Here is a 25,586-nt window from a genome sequence, read left to right as displayed (position 1 = left end):
GTGCGGCTGACTGTGAAGGAGTATGAGACAGAGCTATGGCATTATATGAGGATTGGGTTGAGTGGTAGTGGTGGGGTGAGTAATGGGGAGGTAAGGAAGTGCAGGTAAGTTGAGGATGAGCCTTAAGTGGGTGTGGGGAGTGATGTGATAGAGTAGTGTTGGCAGTGCAGAATGAGTTGTGTGGTGGGGCAGTGATGTGGAAGACGGAATGTAGGAGAATGAGTAAGTGTACTCACTTTGGCTGACCGAGTTAGGTCATTGAAGCACTTCCTGCACTGGACCCAGGTGCGGGAGATGTTGCTGCCGCTGGTGACCTCCTCTGCCACCTCGAGCCAAGCCTCCTTGGCGGCAGAGGCAGGCCACTTCCTCCCGTCCGCCGGGTAGAAGACATCCCTCCTCCTCCTCACCCCATCCAATAGCACCTGGAGTGAGGCATCGCTAAATCTAGGAGCAGCCTTTCCCCTGTGCTGCTCCATTGTGGTGTGCGGGTGTTTGCTCCAGGAGCAGCCATTGATGGACTACCCCTTTAAATAGAGCTCCTCCAGCTAACAGCTTGTGATGCGAGTGCGCAGTCCGCCCCCTGTGCAGCTTTCGGACGGCAAACCCGGAAGCCACGTTAAGTGGCTCCATTTAACTCACAATCATGTGGAAAACGGACATTTTTTATTGGGCGGGTTACCCACGCACCCAATCACCCTGCCATCCCGCCTCCCCGCTAATATGGGGGCCCAAGACATAAATACCAGGAGTGGACTCCTCAATACTAGCTATCACACTTTGCAGGGTACCATACTTCACGCACTCCCAATAAATTAATGATGCTCAGAAAGCAGCATTCTTTTGTGCACTGGCACCAGATGGCACCAATCCTGGAATTGGAGGGCAGCTTCGCGTTTGCCCTTTGCCCAATTCTTTTCTGTACCTCTGCTGCCATTTGCACTTGCTCTTCCTCACTCATGATGTATGGTTCACCTGATGCTCTGTGCTTTAACTCAAACTCAGAACCCCTCGGAGTGGATATTCTGGGGCTGCTGCTTGTTACAGGTCGTGTGAGTGCCAGTGTATTCAGGGCCTGGCCTGAAAATTGGGCTTTTCTCATGTTTTGTTGAGCTATTCCCTGCAGATGTGATGCACTTCACAGCTGACTTAATAAAGTTTTCAACATTTATACTGGTTGTGACTTTTTAGTTGTTTAAGAAGCATTAAGGACCATTGTTATAGGAGCACTGTGATTGCCTGTGTTCTCTTTCCTGCTAAATTATGTGTTTCTGTGCTTTTGCTAACTGGTCATAACATTACAAAGGAATGCAGGATTGCTCCCAACTTTTTCCTAATATAACTGCAGATTGATTACTCAAGGTAATTTCACTTCAGATCTTTAACAGCTGTCGTGGGGTATGTATATCCATCTGTTCAGGATGGATTTGAAACCAGGTCCTGGAGCCACAATTTATTAAAAATTGATTTTCATTTTGATTCAAAATGCAGAAAATCCAACACTTGTAATTTTGACTACTTTTCAGACTATCATGTACATATTTCTACCCAATAAGTGCGTATGTGCTCCTTTTATTGCAAAACACATCCAATATAATTTCGGTATATGGCAATTTTATGTTGATAAACAATAATATTGGTAGAGACTATTCAAGATCAAGTGTCATTTAAATGCAAACAGCAAATAAAGTATTGCATGTAGTTGCTCACCCTTTGAATTCCTTCATGAATTTCCTTCACACAGTTCTCCAAACCACTTGTTTTGTTTAGCATATTCCACAAATGAGCATATGTTTGTTCGAGCTGAAATGGATTTCGACCCTTGGTTTTGATTATTTGCAATACTTCTGAATCAAGGACAGTACCATATGGAACATCTGTTTGTTTGGCGAGGTCCTGAAAAGATCTGCATCATAGAAAATATAATTAGTATTACATCATAAACTCCAGGTACTGAATATGAAATTTGAGAGTCTTCCTGATAAAAGACACAATCTCTTGTAATCAAATGTAACAATGGGTTGCATGTAATATAATCAAAAAAAAGCTGAATTCCAATTAACTGCATTTCCTCTGTCATTAATTCATCAAGAAGTCATCTCCTGTATAACCATGAGCAGCAAATGTCTACTCCTAAATTTATAACATTAATATGGTTCCAGGATTTGGAAAAAAAAAATCAGATTTATGCATTTAGAATATCAACATTTTACTTCTCATTTCCTAGCCTTGGGTATGGGGAAAGAGCAGGAAAATTGGATTACAGTGGATAGCTGCAATGTGGAGATAGCACTGGCATATGCATAAAGAACTGAAAAGTCTCTTCCTAAAATTTCTATGATTCTAAATTTTTTACAAATTAAAAACTTTTTTTCTGGCATTTCTTCCATTATGTAATTGTCTATATATAAGTTGCTATAACATAAACCTCAGGTACTGAATATAAAATCTGTATCCTTCTTGATAGGCACTATAGCTTATAGCACTTTGCTCAAGGTAAGAGTAGTTATTGAGCGTTAAATAGGTTCATTTTGAAGACATATTTCTCTAAGGTCCCTGAATGTGTCATCTCCTCCTCTAATTTCATGCCTAGTTCTCCTGAAACTCCTTGTACAAATCGCTGCAGTCCAGCTTCCACTCATGCCACAGTATTGAGGCTGTCCTGTCCAAAGTCACGAATGGCATAATCTGTGACTGTGGTGCCATCTCCCTGCTCAATCTTTCCGCAGAATTTGACACGGTCGATCATGTTGTCCTCCTCCACACCTCTCTTGCAATCTTCAGTTCCATGATACTGCCCTTGTATAGTTCCACTCCTTCCTTTTCAGATACAGTCAGCATGTCTCCAGTAATGACTTCTCTTCCCTTTTCCACGCCATCATCTCTAGAGTTACCCAAGGATCTATCCTTGGTCCCCTTTTTCCTGTTTTGCATGCTGCCCCTCAGTGACATGATCCGCAGACACGGGATCAGCTTCCAAGTGTTTGCTGATGACAGCCAGCTTGACCACTGTCATGCTATCAGACTGCCTCTCAAACATCACCATGGAATCACATCAAGGCTGAACATCGGGAAGACCAAACTTATTGTTTTCGGCATCCACCACAAATTCCACTCTCTTGACTTTGATTCTATATTGTGGGGAACCTTGGCATCCTATTTATGAAATCAGAGCTTAAAAGCCCACATATTCTCCATCACAAAGACCAGTTATTTCCATCTCTGCAACATTGTCCATCTCTGTCCTCAGTCCCTCTGCTGCTGAAACCCTTATCCATGCTATTGTCACCTCCATACTTGATTATTCCAATGTCCTCCTTACTCTATGTCACTGTCTTCCAAAGTGTTAAAATTAAAAAACCTTATCTTCAAGTTCCTCCATAGAATTGCTCCACCCTCCATTTGCAATCTCTTCCTAACTTTCTTTCCTTCTTGCAAGCTTTGTTTTCTTGATGCTGGGCTCCTGTGCAACCCCCCTTCCTTTGTACCAGCATTGGTGGCAGTGCCTCCCAGATATGGAAGGCTTCAAGTGAGCCGGTGGACACTGCGTAGTCATAGTTCATAGTAATCTGGGCATGCACTAGAGATTGAAACATGGGCAAGCAGCTAGAGACAAATAACCATTATGCAAGATGTTACATATCAGAAAACAGAAAAAATAATTGTTCTTCCATAACATGCCAATCACTTGAGGAATTTTATGTACTTATAAAAATCAAGCAAATGAGAGAGATTGGGTGGTACCATTAGTAACAAATGTTGCATTTATACAAATGAAACTGGATACAAGAGTATAAGTAAAAGTAATAGCTAAGGAAGATTTCAAAATATCACAGTATAGTCTTAAACTGCAGATAAAAGTAACAGGATGTTCAGGAACAGACATGTCAATGATCAGAAGGCGTTTTGCAAGCATTACCAAATACCAGTTGTCATTTGTATTGGTGTCAAAAAATGTAGTCAATTTTATGTCTGAGTACTTTTGAAAAACTTGATCTTGTCAAAAGGATACTCATAGTAAAGTCTCAAAGTAGCATACAATTGAAAGGTCATTAACCTGAAACATTGGGCTCCATTTTAGCACCCGCTATCGGGTGCGTTCCTGGCAGGGGGGCTCCGAAAATCGGGGAATCCCGGAGCGAGTCGGGAGCCCGGCTCCAACCCGCCCACTTCCGGGTTCCCCACAGAAGCGCCGACGTGCGCGCACAGCCCCCGCATGTGGGACTCCCGCAGGCAATTAAAGCAAGCGGGGTGCCACTTGACAGTATTTATCTTGCTTTTTCAGGTCGTTAACAGACCTGATTAAGGGAATATTTCAGGAGGGGTGGGATTTTAGAAACAACTGGGACTGTTTCTCGTACTGGGGGAAACACTCCCAGTTGAAATGGACGTGTTGCAGCTATCAGCCTGTGGCAGCTGCAAAGGTCCATTTGACAGGTGTGGGGGGGGGGTGGTGGGGAGACCCTCACTCATTGCAGGAGGCCACTCTGTCACTTTGGACAAAGTTTGGCCTCCACCACCCTCCTCCTAACAATCAAATTCACCAACTTGCACACTTACCCCGGGGTCCAGAGACATGTACCTACCTTGCGGACCCCCTCAGAAGTTTATCTTCCGGATGGGGGCCTCCTTAGCTGCAGTCATGACCTCCTCGGAGGGCGAACAGCATCAACAGCCTCGCTGGCCACGCTGTCTACCTCTGACATGTGGAGCTCCGCAACAGAGTGCTGTGACACATCCACCTGCACAGCAGGAGGGAGGGCAACCGCAGAGAGAGATGCGTCGCAAGGGGCACTACCCTCGCCACAGGGTCCACAGACCGAGGATCAGCTTCCTGGAACTCTCTGAGCAGCAGTGCACACGGAGGCTCAGAGTCACTCGACATGTAGTTGTGGACATCTGCAGCCTCCTTCATGCCGAGCTGCTCCCAGCTGGCCCGAGCACCATCTTCTTACCTGTCGCTGTCAAAGTCACCACTGCCCTCAACAACTTCTCCTCCGCATCCTTGCAGGATGCCACCAAGGACATCGCCGACGTCTCTCAGTCGTCTGCACAAAAGAGCCCTGCAAATACACCTACTCCCACTCTGCAGTGACATAATGGGTGGCATCAGGTGTGGGTCTTCATTGTGATCCTCAGGAAAGGGCATTATTGCACAGACCAGACAAGATTCGCGAAGACATGGCAGTAGTGGTGCCAATATAATATGTGATGTGAGTTGGTCAGAAATTAAATATAAGAAAACACCATGACAAACCCTCAAACACCCTTGTGCATCCCCTTCATGCTCACGACACATTTGCCTTACGCTGCCTACTGCACATATGTGATGCATGCCCTGTGGCTGCAGCACAGGTAGTGGCAGGTTGAGTGAGGCTGACCGTGAAAGAGATGCATGAGAGGGTGAGTATGGGATAGATCCATGAGATTGTATGAGGATTGGATTGGGTTGAGTGGTAGTGGCGGGATGAGTACTGGCGAGGTTGAGTAAGTGCAGGTAAGATGAGGATGAGCTTTGAGTGGGTGTGAGGAGTGATGTGATAGAGTAGTGTTGGCAGTGCAGAAGGAGATGTGGGTTGGGGGTGGTGATGTGGCAGATGGAGTGTAGGGGAATGAGTAAGTGTACTCACTTTGGCTGACCTACTTAAGTCATTGCAGCACCTCCTGCACTGTATGCAGTTGCATGATATGTTGGTGGTGCAGGTGACCTCCTCTGCCACCTCGAGCCAGGCCATCTTGGTGGCAGAGGCAGGCCTCTTCCTCCCACCTGCTGGGGAGGGGGGGGGGGGAAGATCTCTGTCCTCCCCCTCCTCACCCCATCCAATGATACCTGGAGTGAGGCATCATTAACCTGGGAGCAGCCTTCCCCCTGGGCTGCTCCATGCTGTAATTTTTCCTATTTGTTGCAGCATCAGTCAGTGGAGGACTGCCCCTTTAAATAGAGCTCCTCCAGCTGACAGACCTTACTGCGCATGTGCAGTCCGTCCGACACGCAGCTCAGCAGCGGGGAACCCGGAAGACCAGGTAAGTGGATCCAATTAGGCTGCGATCGCGCGCAGGGCCGACTGATTTCGCCGGGCGCATTACCCACGCACCCAACAGCCCCCCCCGCCGCGAACCCGCAGCCCTGATAATATCGAGCCTATTAACTCTGATTCTCTCTCCACAGATGCTGCCTGACCTGCTGAGTGTTTCCAGCATTTTCTGCTTTTTAACAAAGAATGATGATCAGGTTACAAAACCAAAGGATATCATATACACTGTGGAGTTTTTTGTACGTTGCTGTGCAATGCACCAGAATGCAAAGTCAATGATGATATTCAAGCTGACAATGACATGGTTGTTATTGGTATACCAATATCTGACCAGGAGATGAAGTTAATCAGAACCAAGACAGCAAAGTATGAAATATATGATGTCAGTAATGGAAGGATGAACACGAGTAAAACAAGATTGCTTTACACATATAGAAGAGTTATGGAACTGTGGAAAATAATTATCTGGGATAATGTACAAAGGACATAATTCCAACTAATGATAATCCCTCTTGGGGAGGGTGAGAAGTAAATGTGATCTCTTTGAAATTGAGCTGGCTCCAAGATGACACACTCAATGATGAAACAGCGTCAATTCTCCAAGGCAGACTCAGTAATTCAGAGCCAGACAGATGTGCTGGGCTCCAGAGCACAGATGATGGTTGACCAGCAACATGGCTCATTGATTGAACTGGGAAACCAGTCACTGGGGTTGGCATTTATAATATTAGAAGCCAATACTCTCATGGGTAGGATGGTGTAGCTAGACAAGTAGTGGGAAGCTTACCAATGCTCTGTGCTGGCGAACTGCATACTTATAGCCAGTTAAACTCCAGTAGTACCCGTTTCCATTTTGGGATCCCCAAGCCTTGATTCTTGCCAACCTGCGCATACACTCTCTGGGCTTACATTAACGGCTGTGTTCTATGTCAGAATATAAGCTGTACATCAGGCAAACCAAATCCACTTTTGATGTTTGGTCTGGGGGCCCTTTAGCGTCGTGATGGATTTACACAAATGTGTACTACACACCCAGCTGACCACAAAATACTCTGTATTGAAGCGGATAGGAAACTGAGAGAATGATGAATATATATTTGCTGCCTGCATGGAGAGGTTTGTTCAATGTCACTAATGTAGAAAAAATTGAAGATACTGAGGAAGGAAAAGGAAGATCTGAGGCAAATGTGAAAAAGATACTCATAGGAGAAGGGTGGTGTAAAGACCTTTGGGAGGAAGCAAAATAAAAGCATATTGAAATGTGGAAGTCAGTGAGGTCAAGAATGAAAAGGAAGAGTCTTTGTGACAGATCCACATTCACTTGCATGCAAAGACATGGACTGGAATTGTACACATGTTTTGGTGTTGTAAGAAAAGCATTATATAAGCTTTCTGTATAATATTGTAAACCTTGGTAGGGAAAAGCATTGTCAGTTTTCCCTGTGAACAAAGGCTTTCTGTCTATCCAAAACAAGCTTTTTATGACCTTGTGCAAAAGAACGCCTCTTTGAGTATTGAGCCTCTGGTGTCATGCTCATCTCTTGTTCATAACATGGATAAAGGGAGTTATCCATACTTTGGTAGTAGCGCGAGATGCTTTAGACAAAGATAAGAATTATTGACATCTCGGAGGCAACTGATCATGAGGGAGTAGGACTGATAGCAGTCCCATGGGACAGAGAGGATGGTTGATGGGAGGCCCATACAGAGCTAATTGTCTCAAACATATAAAGATGGGAGTTTTTTTAGTATTGATTAGAAAGTTCTCGGAGCGAGGCTGGACCGCTCAACTAATCAAGACCTTCGAAAGTGCACTTCGAAATCTTGGACAGTGGTCAACTTTGTGCCAGGTTGTATTCACCTTACTAGCTTATTTAATTGTACTCTTGTATTTTAACATCTTTGTTACTTATTATAACTTCTTAATAAAGCCATTATACTTTGGAACAAATCACCTTGCAGCCTTTTTGACTAAAGACTCGAACAGTAAAATATTACTTACAGGTGCAATCATACAACAGCATTTATGGATCTTTTTGGTGCTATTATTGATGTTTCTGGATATTTTCATGCTGGTGTCTTGTGTTTGGAAGCTTTCTATAACCAGTGAGTTTCAAGGAAAAGGGGAATGGTAAAGAGTATGTATGGTATCTCTTCTTTACATACAGAAACCTAAGGATGTTTAAAAGAATAGAAGTTGAATTTATAAGGCTAAATTAAGAAATGGTGGTTAAACAACAATATTCTTTAGTTTTAAAAGTCAATAGATTCTTGTTGTTAATGATTATTTAAGTTTTTGGCATGATAAACTTAGATTTACAGTGAAACTACAGGAAATAAAGTATGGATTGGCTTTTTCTCAACATCAATAAGTTTTTAGCATTGATATTCAGATAATGCTCATTATTTGAGGTCAATGAAAAGAAGGGAGATACAAAAGAGATGGAGAGAATATAAAGAAAAATGAAAATGGAATTAAGAAAGAAAAAGTAAACCAAGATGAAAAGTTTGAAAAAGTTAGTGAAGAGCTAAGAGAGTTTTAAAGAACATTCCAATTAGTGTTCCAAGAACCAATCTTAGCCTTAACTCTTTTTCATAGTTTTGGTAATGCAGCAGCATAGATAGTGACAGGAATTCTATGTCACCCATATAGTTCAATAATAACATCTAATATTAATACAATGATATGTACAGGTATGAGGTTGCAATTTGTAATGAATGTTTATTTTTTGCTATAGGACATCTAAAATTACTAATTATACCAATTGGATTAATCAAAATGCAAATATTTAATGTGTTTACACTAGAGATATTAAATGTAATTTTTTTTAAAAATAGGGTTTAATAAGGAAGTAATGCCAAAAAAAAAATCATTTTTTTGTGGAACTGTGAAAATTACATGTACAGTCAATGCATTTATCAAGATCCCATATGAAAGAACTAGTGCAATGGAAATGTCAGTTTGTGTCAAATAATTTCCAGTGATATTTATAAAACTTTATTTTCATTGGATGCCAAATATAATGTAGCATTAGCATTTTGTACTGAAGATCAGTATTAAAGATAATAAAGAAATACAATGTAACACGAGTATGTGCGGATTAAGTGGATCCTATTATTCACTGCAAAGGGCTGTAAACACACATACCTGACTTCTTCCATAGAAAATTAACTGGAAATGCAGACCTTCCTGGATAAATTGGGATTGTCTTAATTTTTATGTCGCTTTTTCACACAAAAGTTGTGTATTCAACAGCTTAAGTAACACACTTCCCAAAATTTACACTGATCCAATGGCTCAGTGGCAACTTGAGACGTGCTAAAGGATCATTATCAATGGCATGTTGTGATTTGCTGGATTTTGTCATTCCATTAATGAAATCACATTTTCAAAATCACCTATTTAAAAGATGTGCACCCATGCCATTTTGCTGGTAGGCTATAAATGTGAGAAAAAAAGGGTCACTGAATGATTATATGGGCATGGTACAAAGATATGACAAATAGTTATTCTCAATGTACATTGAATAGGAAATTTTGATTTAAACACAATCTCGATCCCAGAGTACCATACCAAAGTAGTTTTGCATGTATGAGGATGTTACTGTATTTTATGGGAACAGTCATTTTCAACGACACACTCAGATCACTGTTTTTGATGACAGAAGTAATCAACAGCAGAATGGTTCCCAAAAAGGGCTCAAGATTCTCATGTAAAATCGGAGCTCCGGTTTGTGAGGTCACCAAAGAGCATAATACAATGCTGAGGAACCATTCGTGGGGCCACTCGGGAAACTTCCCATATAGCCACTCCACCGCTGCAAGTGATACTGTCAATGCAGATAATGAGCTGATGACTGCACTTCAGTGTAAGTGCTACAAAGGATGCACACCGGGGAACTGTGGAATACTCAATTTATTGCATTAATAAGGAAAATCTAACAATTCATATTTGGCTTTGTAACCCAAGGATTTTTTATGGTCAGCTGGATGTCTGACATGTAGTTTCCTATCACCATGCACAAAAATCTTCAAGGCAAGCTAAGAAATCCACACAGGTATAGTTTTGGTTTGGCCAATACAGAGTGCACACTTTCTCACCATATGAGCAATTAGAAGCAGGTTGAGAAGAGTCAAGGGAGAGTCAGAACTAGGCAACTTAACTATAGTCCAGTTCATGCAAGGTCTTTACAGAGATATGACAAGTGAATGAGTTATATTGCTGGGAAAATAGGGAGAACTGCTTTTAAACAGCAAGAGACACCTGAGCCATAACATGGTTCCTGGTTACCGTTAATGCGTAACATATACTATTCAGCGCTCTGGAACTTTCCGTAGGCAACATGACAGATACCACCAAAATAATTGAGAAAAAAAGTAGAGAGAAATTTGCTCTATAGTATATTAGAATGTGTATATCATCTGGAGGGATCTATTTTGAAATTGTATTCTAAATTTTTTTATAATGATTATAACGTGCATTGGCAAGGCATTGAATAGATTGCAGGTCCAATTGTGTTCATTTTATGACTATCTTTGCTGTGAAATTATAGGAAGCAAATTAAGAAGTTAAACATGTTTCCTTTAGGCACTAACCCTTTCTTTAAGTGAAAATAGGCAGTGCAATGAGAACATTCATTTATTATTTATCTTACATTATTATTAGGAGTCCTACTAAATGGTTCCATGTGTCTTTCCTTTGGGACTACATGTCTCATCATAGGAAGAGATCTGGCTCATATCATAGATTTGGCTCGCCACCATTTTAACATAGGCATTAAATCACATAATAAATGGCTTTCCACTTCAATTAAGATAGTGGAGAAAGGAATTCGGTATGTGTTTTTTTTAATAACATTGACAGAAGTAATGTTTACTCAGTAGAGGAGTACTTTAGAAGAATGATTATACACAAGTCACATCTTCCAAAATCTAAGAGGCAATTTTAACCTAATCTACTTGGCGGGAAACAGGGGGTTGGGTCATCCAAAGCCGCCCACTTTCCACCTGGGAGGTTACGTTAAAATTACCCACTAAGTGTAGTTTGCCCTTCCATTAAAAATAATTTAATTAAAAGGCTATACTTTCATTCTTTTCTTGACTGCCAATTTTTTTTTAAAAAAAACAGTACTCACAAAGGTATAATAAAAATAGGAATGTTTTACCGAATAGGATTTTCAATTCGATTGCTGGTCAAGATGGCAGTTAGGTTTGCAGTGTATGTTGAGATGATTATAAACACAAAAAGCCACCAAAACCCCATCAACAAGCGAACTGCCAAAGTGTTAATGGGAATTTCTCCTCCTGTTCCTAGGAAAAAAAGTAACACAAATTAGTGAAAAACAGTATTTTACTTGATTCTAAGTTAGCTCGAGGAGATAAATTGCAAAATGCACCAGATGTTTAAGTTATTAAATTTTTTTTGAAAAGCAGAGAAATAAGGTTTTGTTACTTTAGACTGTACTACTCACTGCTCCACAGATTGGGGCATTTATTTAACAGCTCTGATTTTAACCCGCCCAGCAGGAATGGTTTGTGGGAGGGGTTAAAATTTAAAAATTCTACCTCCTGGCTCCAAACAGCCGACTTCCCGGCTGTTTAAATTATCACAAACCCGAATCAGGCCATCGACGAGACTGCTGCAAAAGGCAGGTGGGGGCCTAGTTAACATTCAAAAGTTGAGGCCCAATGACATCATCGGCTCTATGACTTAAACTTAACTGTACGTCAAAGCGAGTCCCACGCTGTTGGCTGCACGGCAGCAGATCCAAGGCAGGAGGCACGACTGCTTAAGGCAAGTACTGAAGATCAGCTCCTTTCAGAACTCCTTGTGGACCAGGAGGAGCAGGGGTGCTCCCCACTGGGCCTCACAAGGAAGCCTTTGGCCTCCCCAGCCCCGATCAAGACCCTGATCCTTTGACTCCTCACCAAACCCCAGCCCCGATATTTTAGCTCCCCTCTCCCCAGCCCCGATCTTTTAGCTCCCCACCCAAGCTCCAATCGTGGCCCAGAGCCTTCCCCCGCTTCTGACTGCCGGGGACAGGGGGACCGCCCCACGGGTTCCCGGCTGCGGCCTACTGCCACTGGTTTCTTCTCCCGCCCGATGGCCAGGCAGTCAATTTCGTTGGTTGTCGGGCGGGAATCTGCCCAAAATTACGCAAATGAGGCCCTGCCGATTCCATGTCCCTGGCCTTGCCTGGTTCTTCACCCACTATTGGGCTCCCCTGCACCCTCCCCACCTCACCGTTAATATTGGGACCAATGTCTCAAAAATGTTTTTGAAAGATTGTTAGGGCAATATTGGAGAAACAGTGACAGAAAAACACACCCACCGGCCAATTTAACAGTAAGGGCTTGATTTTAGGAGGGAGGCGGGTTGGCAGCGGGGGGGATCGACTGGGCGTGTGGGTAACGCACCCAGTGAATTTGGGGTGCTCCGCACGCTATCGCGGCCTAATTGAAGGCACTTACCTTGGCTTACGGGTTTCGCACTGGAAAGCTGCGCAGCGGGCGGTCAGCACACCCGCAACATAGGCTGTCAGCTGGAGGAGCCCTATTTAAAGGGGCAGTCCTCCACAGACTGATGCTGCAGAAAGGAGCCAAAATTACAGCATGGAGCAGCCGAGGGGGAAGGCTGCTCCCAGGTTAATGATGCCTCACTCCAGGTCCTACTGGATGGGGTGAGGAGGAGGAGGACAGAGATCTTCTCCCCGGCGGACGGGAGGAAGTGGCCTGCCTCTGCCACCACGAAGGCCTGGCTCGAGGTGGCAGAGGAGGTCACCAGCACCACCAACATATCACGCACCTGCATACAGTGCAGGAGGCGCTGCAATGACCTAAGTAGGTCAGCCGAAGTGAGTAAACTTACTCATTCCTCGACACTCCGTCTGCCACATCACCGCCCCAACCCCACATCTCCTTCTGCACTGCCAACACTACTCTATCACATCACTCCTCACACCCACTCAAAGCTCATCCTCATCTTACCTGCACTTACTCACCTCGCCAGTACTCATCCCGCCACTACCACTCAACCCAATCCTCATACAATCTCATGGCTCCGTCTCATACTCACCCTCTCATACATCTCTTTCACGGTCAGCCTCACCCAACCTGCCACTACCTGTGCTGCACCCACAGGGCATGCATCACATATGTGCAGTAGGAAGCGTAAGGCAAACGTGTCATGAGCACGAAGGGGATGCACAAGGATGTTTGCGGGTTTGTCACGGTTTTTACTTATATTTGATTTCTGATCAACTCACGTTACATATTATATTGTCACCACTACTGCCATGTCTTTGCAACTCTTGTCTGGTTTGTGCAATAATGACCTTTCCTGAGGATCACCATGTAGACCCACAACTGATGCCACCCATTGTGTCACTGCAGAGTGGGTGTAGGTGTATTTGCAGGGCTCTTTTGTGCAGACGACTGAGAGATGTCAGCGATGTCCCCGGTGGCATCCTGGAAGGATGCGGAGGAGAAGTTGTTGAGGGCAGTGGTGACTTTGACAGCGACAGGTAAGAAGATGGTGCTTGGGCCTGCCAGGAGCAGCTTAGCATGAAGGAGGCTGCAGATGTCCACGACTACATGTCGAGGGACTCTGAGCCTCCGTGTGCACTGCTGCTCAGAGAGGTCCAGGAAGCTGAGCCTCGGTCTGTAGACCCTGTGGCGAGGGTAGTGCCTTCTGCAACGCATCTCTCTCTGCGGCTGCCCTCCCTCCTGCTGTGCAGGTGGATGTGTCACAGCACTGTGTTGTGGAGCTCCACGTGTCAGAGGTGGATGGCCTGGGCGGCGAGGCTGGTGATGCTATTCGTCCTCCGAGGAGGTCATGACTGCTGCTATGGCAGCCCCCATCCGGAAGATGTACATTTGAGGGGGTCCGCAAGGTAGGTAAATGTGTCTGCACACCGGGGTTGAGGTTGCTAGTTTGTGAATTTTATTGTTAGGAGGAAGGTGGTAGAGGCCAAACTTTGTCCGGAGTGACAGAGTGGCCTCCTTCAATGAGTGAGGGTATCCCCCCCGCTACCTGTCAAATGGACCTTTGCAGCTGCCACAGGCTGTGGCTGCAACACGTCCATTTCAACTGGGAGAGTTTCCCCCAGTACTGGAAACATGCTCAATTGAGTTGAAAATCCCACCCCTCCGAAAATATCCTACAAATCAGGTCTGCAAACGACCTGAACCATCTAATTAATTGGTTTAATTGGGATCCCGCCGGCTTTAATTGCCTGCGGGAGTCCCACATGCGGGGGCTGCGCGCGCATCTAAGCGCGTCACTGGGGAACCCGGAAGCGGGCGGGTTGGAGCCGGGCTCCGGACCTGCCCCGGGAATCCCCGATTTTCAGAGCATTTTTAAAAAACTTACCTTTTTGGTGGTGGCCGACAACGGGTCCCTTTAAGGACCCGTCATTAGGCTATATGTAGACCTGGTTTTCATGAACGGAGCCAGCCCAGCGCCGGCTGCGGTCAGGGCAAAACAACTGGGTAAAAGGGGCATCAAACAGGCGTTAGGCACCTTTCTGCGTTTGCAAAGGGCTAATGCCTGATTCAGGCGTGGGCCCTAGATGCCTCTTTTGATGCCTGTACCAATATGGCAGGATGTGCACTTCCAGCTTAGAATGTGCCCGTGCACACTGCCCTCCATAATAGACACTTTGGCGCATGTAAAACAGGGGGAACCTCAGTGAATTTCTAGGCCATTGTTTTTCAAAAAGAAACTGAAGATCAAAAACAGCTATGAAATTCAAATGCTGGATTGAAACCAACTGGAGATTGGATGCATGCAAATGTGAAGCAATGGTGGAGCCGGGAGAAGCAGGAGTGCCTCCTACTTCCTGAGGTCCACTTCTTCTGGGCACCCCTCAAAATTAGTACCCTTGGACAGCAGCCAAATGTTCCCAACACTGGTGCCCATTCCTGCTGCTGCAGGCCTGTTTCTAGGCACAAGCTCATGTCAGGAGATAGACCTATGCCGGAGTGCCTAAATGACCTGGATCTGGAAATACAGGTCGGTTCAGGTCATTGCAGTCACTGTGCACTTTGGGTATCCTCCATCTGCCTCTTCGCCCAGGTGTGGGCGGGACAGGAAAATTGGTCCTTGAGAGACTAAGAAGGGAAACTGAATAGAAGCTCAGTAAAGGAAAACAGTAAAAACATGCCAAGAATAGCTTGGATGAGCATAAAGAGAACAGAACATTGAGGCCCAAAAGTCATACTCATCAACATCCAATAGCCATTCGCCTTGCATTAATTTCCTGCTTTCTGGTATAACATTTATAAGGATAAATAAGTTATGGTTGCTGAGAAAATGGTTATACACATCCATGCTGATATTTATGGCAGAGCATTCCACCTGTCCATCAATGAAATTAAACCCTTTCCTGCTACAGTTGACATATATATTCTAAGCAGCTGCAAGATGGATACCTAAAACAGTTGATTAAATCTATGGCTTTGAGGAATGGAGAAATGATCAGAAAGCCTATTTGGGCCAGAGTTTCCGCTGTTCAAAAAAAAAATGAGAATGTCATTTTTTTTTGTAAGTTATGAACCACAAGGGAAATTGCTCAAACATGGAGTTTTGAAATATGCAATTCCTGAGAATATGATTTTGTTAGTGAGAAAGAAAAATTAATATCTACTCACAAACCAACTGTAATTTCATAGTATCATAGTATGGTATGGCACAGAAAGAAGCTATTTGATCCATCATGTCTGTGCTCTTTGAAAGCGCTATCCAACTAGTCCCACTCCCCTGCTCTTTCCCCATAGCCAAGTAAATGTTTTCCCTTCCAAGTAGTTATCCAATTGAGTTTAGAAAGTTACTAATGAATCAGTTTCCACCACCCTTTCAGGCAGTGCATTCATGGTGATAACAACTCGCCGCGCAAAAAAATGTTTCCTCATGTTCTTTTACCAATCACCTTAAATCTGTGTCCTCTGGTTCTCAACCCTTCCGCCAATGGGAACAATTTTTCCTTATTTACTTTATCTAAGCCCTTCATGATTTTGAACACTTCTATCAAATCTCCTCATAACCTTCTCTGCTCTAAGGAGAACAATCCCAGCTTCTCCAATCTCTCCACATAACTGAAGTCCCTCATCCCTGGTACCATTCCAGTAAATCTCTTCTGCACCCTCTCTAAGGCCTTGACATCCTTCCTAAAGTGTGGTGCCCAGAATTGAACAGAATACTCCAGCTGAGGCCTAACCTGTGTTTTATAATGGTTTAGTATAACTTCCTTCTTTTTGTACTCTATGCCTCTATTAATAAAGCCAAGGATCCCAAGGATTTTTTAACAACCTTCTCAACTTGTCCTGCCACCTTCAAATATTTGTGTATGTTCACCCCCAGGTCTCTCTGTTCCTGCACTCCCTTTAAAATTATACCATTTAGTTTATATTGCCTCTCCTCATTCTTCTTACCAAAATGTATCACTTCACTTTTCTCCATGTTAAATTTCATCTGCCAAGTGTCTTCCCATTTCACCAGTCTGTCCATGTCCTCTTGAATTCTGTTACTATCCTCCACAATGTCTACTACATTTCCAAGTTTTGTGTCATCTGCAAACTTTGAAATTATACCCTGTATAATCCAAATCCAGGTCATTAATATATATCAAAAAGAGCAGTGGTCCTAATACTGACCTCTAGGGTCACCACTGTATACTTCCCTCCAGTCTGAAAAACAACCATTCACCACCACTCTCTGCTTACTGTCCCTTAGCCAATTTTGAATCCACGCTGCCACTGTCCCTTTAATCCCATAGGCTTTAATTTTGCTAACATGTTGATTATGTGGTACTTTATCACATGCCTTTTGAAAGTCCATTTACACATCAACTGCACTACTCTCATCAACCCTCTCCATTACTTCATCAAAGAACTCAATCAAAAGTTAGCCAAGTATGATTTTCCTGTAACAAATCCATGGTGACTTTCGTTTATCAGCCCATATTTTTTCCAAGTGCCGATTAATTTTGTCCCAGATTATTGTCTCAAAGTTTCCCCACCACTGATGTTAGGCTGATTGGCCTGTTATTGCTGGGTTTATCTCTCTCCCATTTTTTGAACAGGGGTGTAACATTTGCAATCCTCCAGTCCTCAGGCACTGCTCTCATATCTGAGGAGGACTGGACGATAGTGGCCAGAGCCTCCGCAACTTCCACCCTTACTTCCCCAGGATGCATCCCATCTAGACCAGGTGACTTTTCTACTTTGAGAGCTGCCAACCTTTTAAGTACCTCCTCTTTATCTATTTTTATCTTATTCAATATTCCTACTACCTCCTCCTTTACTGCTTTTTTGGCAGCATCCTCTTCTCCAGTGAAGACCAATGCGAAATATTCATTTATTATCTCAGCCATACCTTCTGCCTCCAAAAGAAGATTTTTTTTGTCCCTAATCGGCCCCATCCTTCCTTTGACTACCCTTTTACTATATATATGTTTATAAAAGACTTTTGGGTTCCCTTTTATGTTAGCCGCTGATCTATTCTGATACTTTCTCCTTGCCCCTCTTATTCCCTTGTTTAGATCGCCTGTACTTTCTGTATTCAGCTTGTTTCTCTACTATATTATGAATCTTACATTTATCATAAGCCTCCCTATTTAATGTTTCTCAAGCAGCTAATAAACCATAGACAGGTAAGTAGGTTGGCTAGATAAATGTCAGATGCACTTTTCTGCAGAGATATACATTTTGGGAGGAAGAATAAGGAGAGGACACGTACACTAAATGGTTAAACTTTCAAAGCAGTATAGAAGCACAAACTTAGAGGTTCAGAAACACAAATTATTAAAAGTGAAAGAACAAATTGATAAAACTATTACAAAAATATGGGACCCTAGATTTTAGAAATAGAGGCACGGAGTACAACACCAAATCTGTATGAATAATTACATAGGCTGCAGTCTGTATATTGGACTAGAAATTCCACAGGATGAGTTTCACTGCTTTACACCATTGGGAAAATAAGTTGTGCCAGCCAAGGTACTTACACAAGAATTACCTGGGTCAGATCATTTGCATTTCCATTGGCGTAAAACCCACGTAAAATGAAATAATCTGCTGAGGTGCATGGAAATTAAGGTCCTGCCTTTAAAAATCCAGTGCTGGCTGAAGATTGCAGCAGCAGGTAAGTGGGCTCAGTCAGTTGACTGTCAGCTAGCTTGACTGGATGCCTCATGACTGCTTTTGTGCCACCCCTTCATGAATATCTGGCATAACAACACCTAGAGGCAGGCAAACAAGAGACAGAGGTGGGGAATGGGATATCATATGGAGAACTGACAAGAGAAACATAAGACAGAATGGGTTGGAGAAAGGAGAATTGGGCCAGAACCTGTCTTAGGCAGACCACCAGTGATGATGATGATGATGATAATGATCGTGGTAATGATAATTCTCAGTCAAATTTACCCCGAGTGCTTTGCAATTGCTAAAGCAGGAAACTTAGAGGCAGCAGCGCTGCTACACAGAACTACACAGAATGTTCAGCACTGAAACAGGCCATTCGGCCCAACAGGTCCATGCCGATGTTTATGTTCCACACGAGCCTCCTCCCTCCCTACTTCATCTAACCTCATCAACATATCTTTCTATTCCTTTCTCTCTCATGTATTTATCTAGCTTCCTCTTAAATGCATCTATGCTAGATGCCTCAACTACTCCTTATGTAGTGAGTTCCACATTCTAGTCACTCTCTGGGTGAGGAAGTTTCTCCTCAATTCCCAATTGGATTTATTGGTGGCTATCTTATATTTACGGCCCCTGGTTCTGGTCTCCCCTGCAAGTGGAAACATCATCTCTACGTCTACCCTTTCAAACCGTTTCATAATCTTAAAGACTCTATCAGGTCACCCTTCAGTCTTCTCTTTTCTGGAGAAAAAAGCCCCATCTTTGCTGATAGGTATAACTTCTTAGTTCTGGTATCATCCTAGTAAATCTTTTTTGCACCTTTTCCAGTGCATCTATATCATTTTTATAATATGGAGACCAGAACTGTGCACAGTATTCCAAGTGTGGTCTAACCAAAGTTCTATATAAGTTTAACATAACTTCCCTGCTTTTCAATTCTATCCCTCCATAAATGAACTCCAGTGATTTGTTTGCTTTTTGTTTAAAATCACCTGATTAACCACCAATCACTTTTAGTGATTTATGTATCTGTACCCCCAGATCCCTCTGCTCCTCTACCACATTTAGACTATTATTTTCCGAGGAGAATGTGGCCTCCTTATTCTTCCTACCAAAATACACCATCTCACACTTCCCTATATTGATATTCATTTGCCAATTACACGCCCATTCTGCAAGTTTATTGATTTCTTCCTGTATTTTGTCGCAGCCCTCCTCAATATTAACTATACCCCAATTTGTTGTAGTCCTCAAATTTTGATAATATACCACCAATTCCCAAGTCCAAATCATTTATGTAAATGCTGAACAACAGTGGTTCCAACACCGATCCTTGTGGAACACCACTTCCCACCTTTTGCCAGTCTGAATAACTACCTTTAACCTCTACTCTCTGTTTTCTGTTTTGTAGCCAGCTTGCTATCCATTCTGCTACCTGTCCCATGACTCCACATGCTCTGACCTTAGTCACGAGTCTACTGTGCGGTACCTTATCGAAAGCCTTTTGAAAATCCAAATATATTACATTTACTGCATTACCCATGAATTTTTATATATATGTAATAGTGCCTATGCGATCTCTACCCTAACATCTTTTAATATGCTGGATGCAATTCATCTGGACCAGGGATCTTATTCTTTCTAAGTTTGATTAGTCTATCAATTATCTCCCCCATTTCTATCTTAAATGTTTTTAATGTCTTTTTTGATCTCTTCTTCTGATGTCATGACCACCATGTTAGTCTTCCTGATAAATACTCAGGCAAAGTAATTATTTAATATTTCTACCATTTCGCTGTCATTACCTGTGAATGGTAGTCATGATGTGGAGTCAAACTGGACTCCTCCGGAGGGTCGCTGCCCTCAGCTGGACATGTATGCTCAAGCTGTCAGGAAATGCGTCAATGCCAGATTCATCAGCCGCACTCAGAAGACAGTCCAGAATGTCACCCGAGCACAACGCAACGCCATCAACGCTCTCAAGACCAACCGCAACATCGTCATCAAACCAGCGGACAAAGGAGGAGCCATAGTCATACAGAACAGAACAGACTATTGCAAAGAAGCATACCGACAACTGGACAACCAGGAACACTACAGACGGTTACCCGCAGATCCGACCAAAGAACACACCCACCAGCTCAACAAACTGATCAAGACCTTCGATCCAGACCTTCAAAGCATCCTATGCACTCTCATCCCACGTAATCCCCGCGTGGGAGACTTCTACTGCCTCCCAAAGATACACAAAGCCAACACACCCGGACGTCCCATCGTATCAGGCAACGGAACCCTGTGTGAGAACCTCTCTGGATACATCGAGGGCATCCTGAAACCCATCGTACAGGGAACCCCCAGCTTCTGTCGCGACACTACAGACTTCCTACAAAAACTCAGTACCCACGGACCAGTTGAACCAGGAACACTTCTCACCACGATGGACGTCTCGGCACTATACACCAGTATCCCCCACGATGACGGCATCGCTGCGACAGCATCAATACTCAACACCAACAACAGCCAATCTCCGGAAGCCATCCTACAACTCATCCGCTTCATCCTGGATCACAATGTCTTCACCTTCGATAACCAGTTCTTTACCCAAACACACGGAACAGCCATGGGGACCAAATTCGCACCCCAATACGCCAACATTTTCATGCACAAGTTCGAGCAGGACTTCTTCACTGCACAAGACCTCCAACCAACACTATACACCAGATACATCGACGACATTTTCTTTCTATGGACCCACGGCAAGGAATCACTAAAGAGACTACACGATAACATCAACAAGTTCCATCCCACCATCAAGCTCACCATGGACTACTCCTCAGAATCAGTTTCTTTCTTGGACACACGAATCTCCATCAAAGACGGGCACCTCAGCACCTCACTCTACCGCAAGCCCACGGACAACCTCACGATGCTCCACTTTTCCAGCTTCCACCCTAACCACGTCAAAGAGGCCATCCCCTATGGACAGGCCCTGCGAATACACAGGGTCTGCTCAGACGAGGAGGAACGCGATGGACACCTACAGACGCTGAAAGACGCCCTAGTAAGAACGGGATATGACGCTCGACTCATCGATCGACAGTTCCGACGGGCCACAGCAAAAAATCGCATAGACCTCCTCAGGAGACTAACACGGGACGCAACCAACAGAGTACCCTTTGTCGTCCAGTACTTCCCCGGAGCGGAGAAACTACGCCATGTTCTCCGCAGCCTTCAACATGTCATCAATGAGGACAAACACCTCGCTATGGCCATCCCCACACCTCCACTACTCGCCTTTAAACAGCCACCCAACCTCAAACAGACCATCGTTCGCAGCAAATTACCTAGCTTTCAAGAGAACAGCGTCCACGACGCCACACAACCCTGCCACGGTAACCTCTGCAAGACATGCCAGATCATCGACACAGATACCACCATCACACGAGAGGACACCACCCACCAGGTGCATGGTTCATACTCCTGTGACTCGGCCAACGTTGTCTACCTCATACGTTGCAGGAAAGGATGCCCCAGAGCATGGTACATTGGCGAGACCATGCAGACGCTGCGACAACGGATGAACGGACACCGCGCAACAATCGCCAAACAGGAGGGTTCCCTCCCAGTCGGGGAACACTTCAGCAGTCATGGACATTCATCCACCGACCTTCGGGTAAGCGTACTCCAAGGCGGCCTTCGAGACACACGACAACGCAAAATCGTCGAGCAGAAATTGATAGCCAAGTTCCGCACCCATGAGGACGGCCTCAACCGGGATCTTGGGTTCATGCCACGCTACACGTTACCCCACCAGTGAACAAATGTTATCTGTTTTTAATATAATGGGTCATTTGCTGGCTCTCTCTGCCTTCCGGATGTTTCTGCCTCTCTCTGTTTTTCTTCTCTGTTTTTTTTCCCTGTTTGTTTTTTTGTTGAATGTGTATTCGGGGGTTCTGCAGGTGACACCTCTCTGTCTGAACACGGTGATTGCCTTGGCAACGGGCAGTTGCAGGGGCAGTCTGTAAACACCATGTATTGTTCTATATGTATAAATGCGTAGGCTTCAAGGAGATCCTGAACATTTACCTGAGGAAGGAGGAAGTCTCCGAAAGCTTGTGAATTTAAAATAAAATTGCTGGACTATAACTTGGTGTTGTAAAATTGTTTACAATTACCTGTGAAGTTATTGTGTGTGTCTCTTAGTGGCCCATTCCCTATCCTGATTTTTCTTTTGTTATTTATGTTTTTGTAGAATACTTCACTATTTCTCTTTATATTCCTTTGTAATTTAATTTCATGGTTTCTCTTTTCCTTCCTAATCGCTTTTTGACTTCTTTCCTAACCTTTTTGTCATCATCTCCTTTGTTGTCTATATACTTAGTGTATGCCATTTTCTTTAGTTTCAATGTTGTTCTTATTTCTTTATTCATCCATGGCCTGTCATTACTGGATAGTTTGTTCTTGCTTTTTACTGGGATATAATTCTCCTGGACTCTATTGATCATGCTAATAGGGGTATATTACAGACAATGTTTCCTAGTGCTATTCTAGTTCTTTGTTTGTCAGTAAATTTTTCGTGTTTATTTTTCCTAGTTCCATTCTCATCTCCTTAAATCAGCTTTCTTTCCAATTTATAACTTTAGTCTTTGTCTTACTTATGTCCTTTTCAATCTTCATCTTAAAACTTAATATGTTGTGATTGCTATTGCCAACATGTTCCCCTATGCTTACTTCTCTTATCTGTTCTGGTTCATTTCCCATTACTAGATCCAGCAGTGCTTCCTCTCTTGTTGGGCTTTTTACATACTTGGTAAGAACGGAGTCCTGCACACATTGTAATAACTCCATTCTCTGTACCCCTTTACCTACCATTTCTTGCCAGTTTATTTAGGGGTAGTTAAAATCTCCCATGATTATTATTCTATGTCCTTTACTCATTTCACATATTTGCTTACATATTTCTTCCTCCCCCTCCCTTCCGCTATTAGGTGGTCTGTAGTATACCCCTAATAGCATGATCGGTCCCTCTTTTTCTTTTATTTCAATCCATATGGATTCTGTTTCTATCCTTCTGTTAGTTATGTCCCTTTTTTCTACTGCCATTATGTTATCTCTAATTAGTACAGCTACTCCACCCTTCTTCCTTCCTTGTTATTCCTTTTACTTTATTTTTAACAGTCCTTTTATACTTCTGTTTTATAACTGTATTTGTTCCTTGACCGATAATGTTATCTTTATTCCTTACCCTGGTCTAACCTTTACACTCATCTCATGTTTCTTTTATCTTTAGACATTTGTTATTTCTACCAGATCCATCCCCCCATCTTGCTAATGTAAAGCCTTATCCACCATCCTATTCTTCCTTTCCGCAATTACTCTGGTCCTACCCCGGTTCAGGTGGAGATAGTCCCAGCAGTACAGCTCCTTCCTGTCCCAGTACTGGTGCCAGTGTCCCATGAAATGGAACCCCTCCTTCCCACACCAGTCTTTCAGCCACACATTCACTTTCTGATCTGCCTATCTCTATGCCAATTAGCACGTGGCTTGGGTGGTAATCTCAGGATTACCACCCGTGAGGTGGCCCACTTTATAATATATTTAAATGAAGTCACTCGGGACTTGGCAAGCAGAAGGGCCAAATAGCTCAAAGGAATTCAGGGGAATCGATTTTCAGGCAGAAAATGTCAAACGGCTTCTGCTCTATTTTGCTGTCAAAAAAAATTACTTGCCCTGATGAAACACTGAAATTATACTGACAACATTATGGAAATTCTAGACCATTATGTCTAATTTTGGGTGCCCTACTCAAGGAAGGAGGGTGACATAGAGAGTTGTTAGGATAGCCCATCAGAACCAGGAAGGAGTATCCATAATAGCCATTAAGAGGGATAAGTGTTTTAAGAAGAAAAATTTAATATGGTATGGGAAGAGGGCAGAGGAAAGATACTAATTAGGGAGTTCTTTCAGAAAACTGGCACAGGTGCGATGGGCTAGAGGGCCTCCTTCTGTACTATAAAATGTTATGATTCTATGACTATAAGAAGGCCACAAAAGTAAAGCATAAATATTGCTATAAAGTAACTAAACAAAAGACATATGAACATAGAAAAAGTAGCGGTAATTAGAAAGCTATATACAACCAAAGATTCTGTACTGACATAGAAATGTTAGCAAAGATGTAATAAGTAATGGATAAGTGAAAATTGCAGGGTTATGCAAATTGCAACATACATATCAAGATGGAGGAGATATACTACCTGAAGGAATTTCCATGGGTCAAATCACCTCAGTTCAATCCCAACTACTCTTATATTTAAAGGATATACCTGCATATAATTGGAGGTGGCAATGAGGAACTATTGATGGATACACAGATAAAACATCTCACTCATTCTGAGCTAGTTACTGTATATTAATTTGGGACATATGGAATCCTCAGAGATTGAACAAGAATGCAAAATAACAGTGGTGTCTTGACAATGAAGTATCCAAACAGATAACTGCTTCTTCTCTCATAATGTACCATCTGCTGTCTTCACAGAAGAAAAAGAACTCACAGCAGCAAATCCTAATAAGTATCATTCAAAGGAACACTAATCATCATGACCCACAAATGAAGTAGGTATCAGTGCAGATACACGCTCTGTGGTGCTGAGTGGAAGCACCGGGTGAGTCACTGAGCATTGGTGAAGATAGAATAATAGTGATTTCTGGGGAGTTGACAGCGGGTACAAAGCGGATTTCCAACTTGCTGTGTGCATCTCCCAAGTCATATTAAGTTTCACACCTTAGCGGGTCTACTTACTAATGGAATCTTGTACAGCATTAACATCCTATTGAGGAGTCACTTGCATGTTGTGGTATGGATAGTCTGAACAAGTCCTATGCTTGAATTTACATTGTCATATTCCCACCTGATTAAGGTCATGAAGCAATGCTCATCTTCACTAGTCTGCCACTGGACATAGAATTTTACAGCACAGGAGGCCGCCATTTGGCCCATTGTGCCTGTGCTAGCTCTTTGAAATATTCCTGCTCCCAATATGTTTAAAAGTTAAAACCATCAATAACAAAATTGATTGCTCTTCATCACATCAGTATTCCCGTGCCACTCTAGGATATGTAGCAGCAAACAAAATGCTCTCAACATCCCATTTTGTAGTACTGTGGGATTTCCATGCTGTGCTGCATAACTATGAAGGAAATAAAAGTTAGATAAATCTCCAGTAATGCAGTGCCAACTTTAGCCTATGCATGGAATTAAACTCAGTGCTATCAAGAATACCATTCTGAAGCAGCATAGTAGTTATATGCCAGAAAACTTTTAACATGACAACAACAGGACAAGGTTTTGAAGTGGAAAGAAGGGTGATGGTCACTTTAACACTGTATGCCATTACTGGAAATATA

The 25,586-nt window shown here is 43.3% G+C and overlaps 1 protein-coding gene across 3 annotated transcripts in view; it reads right to left on the bottom strand.

The window, feature by feature from the left end:
- LOC137332471 (glutamate receptor ionotropic, delta-2-like) overlaps positions 1–25,586 on the bottom strand; it is a 366,170-nt gene that overhangs the window by 48,206 nt on the left and 292,378 nt on the right. For all 3 annotated transcript variants that reach the window (XM_067996343.1, XM_067996344.1, XM_067996345.1), the window contains exons 12-13: positions 11,198–11,342; positions 1,708–1,903 (exon numbers count right to left, since the gene is read on the bottom strand). In XM_067996343.1, the coding sequence (XP_067852444.1) occupies positions 1,708–1,903; positions 11,198–11,342 (341 nt within the window). The remainder of the gene's footprint in view (positions 1–1,707; positions 1,904–11,197; positions 11,343–25,586) is intronic.

The sequence above is a fragment of the Heptranchias perlo genome, chromosome 14 (assembly GCF_035084215.1).
Source record: "Heptranchias perlo isolate sHepPer1 chromosome 14, sHepPer1.hap1, whole genome shotgun sequence".
Lineage (NCBI taxonomy): Eukaryota > Metazoa > Chordata > Chondrichthyes > Hexanchiformes > Hexanchidae > Heptranchias > Heptranchias perlo.
This window is presented reverse-complemented; position numbering and strand designations above follow the sequence as displayed.